At 33.1% G+C, this 8,272-nt stretch overlaps 1 protein-coding gene and 1 long non-coding RNA gene across 2 annotated transcripts; both read right to left on the bottom strand.

Moving 5' to 3' along the window:
* Nucleotides 1–425: 425 nt before the first annotated feature.
* LOC117120804 lies at nucleotides 426–2,215 on the bottom strand. The gene is made up of 2 exons (XR_004447431.1): nucleotides 2,077–2,215; nucleotides 426–1,519 (listed from the first exon to the last, which is right to left on the bottom strand). It is a non-coding gene; the product is annotated as an uncharacterized LOC117120804 (long non-coding RNA).
* Nucleotides 2,216–2,222: 7 nt separating this feature from the next.
* LOC117120807 (cholinesterase 2-like) lies at nucleotides 2,223–8,272 on the bottom strand. The gene is made up of 7 exons (XM_033265886.1): nucleotides 7,886–8,272; nucleotides 7,452–7,559; nucleotides 7,034–7,111; nucleotides 3,974–4,092; nucleotides 3,389–3,553; nucleotides 2,294–2,892; nucleotides 2,223–2,256 (listed from the first exon to the last, which is right to left on the bottom strand). The coding sequence occupies exons 1-7, from the start codon at nucleotides 8,226–8,228 to the stop codon at nucleotides 2,223–2,225; spliced, it is 1,446 nt and encodes a 481-aa protein (XP_033121777.1). The 5' UTR covers nucleotides 8,229–8,272.

Genomic DNA, 8,272 nt, shown 5'->3' with positions numbered 1-8,272 from the left:
TATATATATATATATATAGTTTTATTTTATAACAAAAATTATTAAAAAAGGTATACGATAAAACTGATATTTGATATTTAGTACAATTATATTATTATAATTCTAGATAATGACCAAAACAGTAATGGAACACTATAAACCTAACAATGGTAATTTTATTGAAATATATGGTGGAACAGAAGTATTTAAAAAAAAGAAATGTGTATATAAGATATTATTTTTAAAAATAAATAAAACAATCTGATAAATCAAATGGGGTTTGCCAATGTATGTACATATAAGACTACAGTTGTTAAAAAAAAACTTTTAAAAAATAAATAATATATTGTATTGTTCGTGATTGACATATCAATAATGACTAAAATATTTGTCATATGCAATGTTTCTGCAATGTATATATAAGATTGATAAATATGAATCAGAAATAAGTGTGGGAGGACCCCACTAAAGACAAAAAAAGCATGTCATTTTATTTTTAAAAATTTGGCCTATATGGTCTCAACGAATATACAATAAAATGGTTTTAAAGTTACCATATCTTACGGAAAGAAAGCAGTTTACTAGTGTAAATTATGCATTGTCTGAGTGTACTAATCCAATGTGGCGTGCCTCATGGTTCAATCTTTGGTCCGCTTGCCTTTTTATTATACATAAATAACTTACCAAAAATTTTAAAGAAATGTAAATTAAGTATGTTTGCAGATGATGCTATCATATATTATGCATCAAACAATGACGATGCAATTTGCCAAACAATAAATGAAGAACTTTCTCAAATTCATGATTGGCTAAAAATCATATTATTAACCGCTGCTTTACATAGGAAATTGTACGTTCATAGTTTAATTGTATGTTCACATTCACTTTTACTTCTCTTTTTGGAAAGTAATTACGACACAATTACTCAAAGGTGAATTATTATTACATACCGTGAAACATCAATAAAATATATACAAGTTTAACAACGTGTACGTTGGTTCATACTTTATATTAGTCAATGGTGAACATTTTTTATTCCCAAAATCATAATTGGTAGGTTATTGCCCTTTTAAAGGATGATAAGCTTTAATAATATTAATAAATAATAATAATAATAATAATAATAATAATAGTTATAATAATGTAAAATCACTAAATGTTGAACCACTGTTTATAAAACTCTAGTAGGCCTATTGCTTACTCGATGTGATATATTAACACATTCCTATTAAGTCTAGTCTCTATTACCAAATAAAAATCCACCGTACGATACATGTGGTGTTGTTAGTACGTTAATATTACAACAATTTGTATTAATAACTATAGTATTTGTATGTAAGTATTTTGATTCGCAGTCTTCCTTTAAATATATTCTCAAATTTAGGCACAGACCTACATATTATTTAAAGTTTTTGTATCCTTTAGGTGCAGACTTTGTTTGCTTTGTAATCATTGAAAGCCTTCTGCCATTCAGGTAGGTCATTAAACTTCCAGCTGTAGTAATCGTTCCTCCATAATTCTTCTGTTTCGGACATGTCAGCTAAAATAATTAATGAAAACTGAATAATATTTTTAACAATACAAATAAATTCATATAAATCTGAATATTGTGACGCACTTTCTACACAGCAATAATTAGGAATATTCAATTAGTACTAGAGTACTTTGAACATTTTCGTTATATGTTATAGGCCTACCATATTTTTACAAAGTGAAGTTTAGAGTATAACTGATTATATGATCTTTGAACAGTAATAAATTTAAAATTATGGGAAATATAAAAAAAAATATTGAAACCATCAACAAAATATTTTTAACACGCAAAAATATTGGCAGAAAGCAGAAGGTGGAGTAGTTTGATTGAGAAAGGATTTTAATTGAACATTTAAATATAAACGAAATGCTTCGAGAAAATTTACAATAAAAACAATCAACTTAAAAAATGTTTATGAGTAAAATATAACTTTGTACAAGCCTAAATAATGACAGTAAAAATAAAAATACAAATTAAGCAGACAACATTTACAACAAAATATAACTTTGCAAGAAACACTCCAACGTTCAGCACATGTATGTTGGTCTATTCATATAGCATACCTGCAAATTGCTTGAGTTTTGGTTCATACGTGCTCCAGAAGGCACACTTGTCGGCTCGATAAGCTCGTTCAGATGACGACATCGGATTAATATCGAGGTAGTTAAGTTCAGGAATAGTAAACTCTGGCCAGAAGGTAAGCCTACCTCTAAAATCGCTTGGCTAAAATAATCCCAACTTTGCTTTGAGAGGAGATGATAATAGATGTGTATAAGAGACAGGTATCTCATAAACTCCACCGACAAATTGCGGTCAATGTCAGACGGCTGTTCTAAAGAGTAGATAGGTGTTCCATTAAGAAAAGGCAACCCGAACACAAATGGAAGTTCTTCGGCATGACTAGCTCCAAGCCAGTCAAAATCGAGACCAAATATCGAAACTTTCGGAGTATGAGACATCACATAAGCATACACTTTGTTACCAACTGAGGCATGCGCGCGCTGTACTGCGTCACTTGGACAGACAAACTGAAAATCTGTGGCCAATCGAACACTTGAATCAAAAAAGTTAGCTTCAGGGTCGTCTGCTTGAGACCAGTCGGTGTATTCGAAATATATAGAGTCCAAAATAAGAGGATTTGATGCTTCTTCAATTGGAACAAAAACCACTGGAATAAGATTAAGGAACTCGGATTTGGAAACTTTAGGAGTATCTGGTGATAGGTAGTCTGGTAGATAAAAGTAGGAAAATGTTCCTTCATCCTTATTTGTTCCAATGATGATGTTTGTATCAGTTTTAAACTCTTCATTTTGTATCAGAATCTCTGGACTGCTTTCAATAAATATTCCGTCTACTACGGGCCCCGGATAAATAGTTATCTATTAGCATAAAAAAATATTAAAATTATTTGAAAATTACAGGTTTACAGGAATACAGCCTATTTATTTAGTAAATGAATGTATTTGCCAAAATACCCGATTAGGCAATTTGTTAGAAGTATAGTTTTCTTTATTCTATGCTTTTAATACATTGATGATTTACATTGTATAATACATCAATTGAACCAACCACACTATTTTCTATAGTGTGTAATTATTAGCATTATTAACAACATATTCATTAGACCCCTTTGTTTGAATTTGATACTGTTTCTTCATACTAAATATAACAATAAATTTGAGTTGATTGGCTCAAAAAGACAAATACATACTATATACCGTACAAAGGCAAAGTTTAAATTTTAAAACCAGTTGCAAGTGGCCGAACACCTAAAATATTGTAATGAATGCCATGGCATTAATAGGTCTTATACTTCTACAAGAATATTGTCTATTTTGGTTACATGAAAACATAATTAAATCACCATAATCTTACCCCAACAGAAGCATTTACAACAGCTCCAGGATCGACACCTTTCATGCATTCTACAAATGCATTGCTATCCGTAAATTCACAGCCTACTTTCTTACCAATGGTGATTGCTAAATTTTTGGATTCTTCCCGTTCTGAATAAGCCCAATCACAAAGAGCAGTTCCACTCTGAAATTTATAATCCAATGTATGTATGCTGGCAAATTAAGGACACTGACAAAGTTGGCATAGAACAAAGAATTTCATCTATAGAAATGTTTGTCTGCTGTTTTGACTCAAATGTGTATCGTCTTTTGACGATACACATTATTTTTAGGAAAAGGTTGATACATAATATATATTATAGTATAAATAAAATCTTTCATAGGATAATAATTATTTATATCACTGTATAATAATAACATTCATTACTATTAATAAAAAATACTACCGGTACTACTGCTAGCACCACCACCACCACCGCCGCTGCCAGCAGCAGCTGCAGCAGTAGCATTAGTAGTAGCAATAGCAATAGCATCAGTAGCAGTAGAAGAGCAGTAGTAGTAGCATCAGTAGCATTTATCAATCATCAATCATACATAGGCCTACCTCTAAAATCGCTTGGCTAAAATAATCCCAACTTTGCTTTGAGAGGAGATGATAATCTACACTGGCCGATCCAGCACTTTCACCGAAGATCGTCACACGTGATGGATCACCTCCGAATGCTGTGTAATGTAACAACAATTAATTTTTGAACAGTGTAAATTCTACAAAATATTACGTTCAGAAACAAACGTGTTACTGGTATCAACATTACATTATTATTTCAATATTTGCAAAAAAAATGATACAATTTTTAAAACATCAAGGCAAAAATAGTCACATCAATGCTATGTGATACAGCAAGAAAAAGTAATTGAAGCTGGATTTATGAATATTCGCGAAAAATGCCGTCTTTAGCGGGGAGCGCTAGATATTTGCAGGAGGTCCCAGAAAGAAAAAGGTCAAAAGGTCACTCCTGTATAAATGAATGAAACACATTTAAGTTACTTGGGGAACCGTCTTCTGTCTTGTCACCCTTCCACACAGGCTCCTCTTAAAATGTGTTTCGTGTTAGGCAAATGCAGCACGCCGACAAAAATACCACCACTGTTACACTTTTCGGAATGTGGTAAGCTTTTTTAATCATAGGCCTATCTGTAACTTATTTCGACAATCCGACATGAAAATAATTTATTGCCCCAGTATGTTCCAAGATCGCTACAAACACCAAAGTGGGAGCCAGAAACGAACCATGGATACTAGCGATAGAATAAGAAAATTATGATTTTCATTATTAACCTGACCTATAGGGAGAGGGGTGTAAAAAGTAAACAGACACATGTTATCTCACCTCTGATCTACATTTATTTTTAATTTAAGAACCAGTATTTTGCCCAGGCTCAGTGTTCTTATTTTTTTGGCAGATTTCAGACTCAAAATGTTCTTAATTTACACACATACAAAAGTATTATTTTACATTGGTAACAGTGGCCCGGTAAAAATGGCCCCTCAAAAAAAGGCCCAGAAAAAATGGCCTAGAAAAAAGGCCCTGGTATAAATGGCCCCAAATGACACCTACTGTACTGTATTATAGAGGGTATTACATAGTTGCACCTACTGCACATAAGGTACAGATATAATTTTTTTGGTTTTTTTCTAGATTTTTAAAATAAAAATCTCATTTGACATTTTACCTCAGCCTCAATTTGTTCTTGTTTTGTTCTTAATTTTTAAGCAATTTCAGCCTCAGTGTTCATATAAAATATGTAAAAAAGTGTATATATATGTATAAATTTTTATAGAACACGTCAAAATAAGAGATTGTGAAAATGTATTTCCTTGTTACGTCGCGTGACTCTGGTCGACTGAAACTAACTAAAAACGATTGTCAATATAGGCCTATATTCAAAGTATACCTAAAGCTCACTTAACTGAGTAAGCTTATTGTACTTGTTTTGTGTTGCTTGGTGTTTTCTATAATATAGTTTTTCCACCACTATTATATGAACACTTACCTATACTAGGATGCACTAGACCTATATTACTACGCTGGGCAATGCTATTCGATAAAGAGAGGAAATACTTTATTGTGGTTGATTATGACAATATTGCTTGAATATTATTTGAGAGGCAAATTTGAAATTCAGTCCGAGTTTAAATAAGGCCCAAAACAGAAAATTTCAGCATCGTCTGGCGGTGATCAAACGCCTCGACATGTGAAAATGTACCGTACTGTACGCGTTTTACAAGTACAAACGTTTAATGTTGAAAACTGAAGAGACAACGACTGTAACATATCTTAATAGATGAGAAATAATCAAGCAGTGAAATGAAATTATAATGTGGCATGGCGGCCTACTTGTATACGGACACGCCGGGGATCGTAAATATGTAGACGCAATGGCTGTATTCGACTGGTCGTTCTTCGTTAAACCACGCCCACCTGCGCAGTGGTAAAATCCTACTTAACGAAGACGACCAATCGAATAGAAAACTGGTAAATACGCGACAAAACAAAATGGCTGCATAGTATACCGCGATACACGCTGCACTATGAAGGCTGCTTCGGATTGTGGCAGTATGGGTTTTTCGTAAAAAAATGTTTTCATCCAGTTTTTTTAATTCTGTTAGCCTACAATTATTTTTTGACTTCAATGTGGGTATTGTAATTTATATTTTCTGAAATTTAATCTAAATTATGTTAACGCAAATGTTGTAGCTAAACTAACCGATCGGCCATATTTTTTTGGTCACGTGCATAACTTAACTCTAATTGACGCATTCTGGTTACGTTAATTTTCGTTGTCAACAAAATCTATTTTACGAACCAGTCGAATGAAAATAATACTCAACTCAAAATTCGTACTCAACGAAATGAACCAGTCGAATAAGCCCAATGACTCCAAACAAACACAAATTCCTAAAATTTAAGATGAAGTAAATAATAATATATAGGCGTAATACTAAATGTTCTATTCCATCGCGTAAGTATTTCCAAAAGTTCAAATGCCATGAGGCAGCTTCGTATCTCTTGAATTTATTGAAAGTTTTCATTTTGTTTAAAGTTTGTTTAAATACCGTACATTGGTGATCATACTTCATGAATACGTTTGTATTTACGGTTCACTGCAAGTAGGTCGATGATTGTTCTATTAAATTGTTAATATTATGCTTATGAAATACCCAGTCGATTCTAAACGAAGTAGAATGTTCTGAATATCCTTTAAAATATTTGTTTTCAAATAGTTAAAAGATATTTCTGCTGTAAATAGCGTAATGTTTGTTTACAATATATGAGCATTTCATCAGGTGAAAGCCATCAGAAGGCTCTGTCTTTGGATTCGATCAGAACACTTAAAAGTACCCCGACTAAATGCGCTCAATTACAATATCTTGCACTAGGGCCCGTCACCACCTCCCTACGCCGCTGTAAAAAAAACACTCTAGTTTTATCATATAACTGACGAATGCATGATGTTGAATATGAAATAATTATTATTAAGAAATAATATAAAAAGGTCAATTTTGATAAAATGTTATTTCTTGAATTATCATAAATGTATTGTTAGCAGTTTTTGGAATTATTTTTTGTTTGTTTTTGTTTTCAACAATAAGTTTGTTTACCCCCAATGTTTTGGTTCACCCATTTCAAAGCCTCTAGCTGGTCGAGTAGTCCAACGTTGCCGGGATAGTCATCGTCTCCTGCGGGGAAAAATAGACATTGCAGCGGAGTTATATTTAGAGGTATATTCTCTATACAGGCCAGTAACCGGAATTCCTTAAGAGATTTTTTCTAGAATATCCATAATCCAAAAACATTATTGTTTTCAAGATTAAATACTTAAATCTCAGAATGATACTTATAATATATAGTATTAGAATAATTTATTATCTTCTTCGCATAATAATTTAAGCCTGTACCAAGGACTTTTAACCTTGCCTATACTCTGTAATTAGCAGATCAAATGTAGCTGGAAAACGATAACCTCTATTTCAAACAATATAGTTAGCAGGTTAAAGTATGAGTATAGTTCGACCGTACCTGTTGTTAGAAAACCATAAATGTTGAGCCTGTAATTGATGGTTACCACAATGACGTCGCCGATGGCAGCTAATACCACCCCAGAGTACACGTCTGTTGAGGCAGTGCCTGTGCGACCCATGCGAGCCACATTAAATTTTTTTTCAGGTTATCCAGTTTTGCAAAGACGTAGGCCTAGCCTATATTCCTGTCTCTTATACACATCTAGATGTGTATAAGAGACAGATAATCTACAGTAAACATACTATTATATTTCAAAGCTATGCTGTTATTTAATGTAACTCATAAATGAATGGAATTTTGCTGATTTTGTACCTCTTACTCAGAACATAAACACATCATACATTGGGAATTCAAGTTTATTTCCTGAATTGATTTCTAGCTAAAATTAATTCTACCCTACTAAAATAATAACTGAACACCGAATCAAGGACTCCTTACCTTAGATTGGGGTACAAAGATGTTTAAGTACAAGCAATCATCTTCACCGCCACTGGACTGGATGCACATTGGACTATATTCCGTCGCGTTCAGGGTTCCCATCCAAGGCTCTTTTGGGCGCGGATTCTCAAAGCGCAAATTACCGACTGGGGGCTCGGCGTATGGAATACCCTTGTAGACATCGATATACTTATTGACACCTATGTACGAATCTTCTGAGAAAAGAATTGTCTTTCCTGCAACTTTTCCCAATGTAGTAGTTACGTGTGGAGATTGAGAGTAAACTAACGATATGATACAAGAAAACGTCAGAGCGTTGAAGGTTAAAGAAACCATGATGCTTGCCACGTCCTAAATGGACTAGTCTTCAATAACTCTTA

This window comes from Anneissia japonica, unplaced genomic scaffold (assembly GCF_011630105.1).
Source record: "Anneissia japonica isolate Jap-2015-1 unplaced genomic scaffold, ASM1163010v1 scaffold8356_len68927_cov204, whole genome shotgun sequence".
Lineage (NCBI taxonomy): Eukaryota > Metazoa > Echinodermata > Crinoidea > Comatulida > Comatulidae > Anneissia > Anneissia japonica.
Note: the sequence above shows the minus strand (reverse complement) of the source record. Positions and strands in the feature narration are given on the sequence as shown.

What these genes read in the sequence shown, in the direction of transcription:
- LOC117120807 (XM_033265886.1), bottom strand. Translation starts at nt 8,228, where the DNA reads ATGGTTTCTTTAACCTTCAACGCTCTGACGTTTTCTTGTATCATATCG. An exon ending in GGTGAACCAAAACATTGGGG is followed by an intron (nt 4,093 to 7,033) that starts GTAAACAAACTT and finishes TACATTACACAG; the next exon opens with CATTCGGAGGTGATCCATCA. An exon ending in TTAGCCAAGCGATTTTAGAG is followed by an intron (nt 3,554 to 3,973) that starts GTAGGCCTATGT and finishes TATAAATTTCAG; the next exon opens with AGTGGAACTGCTCTTTGTGA.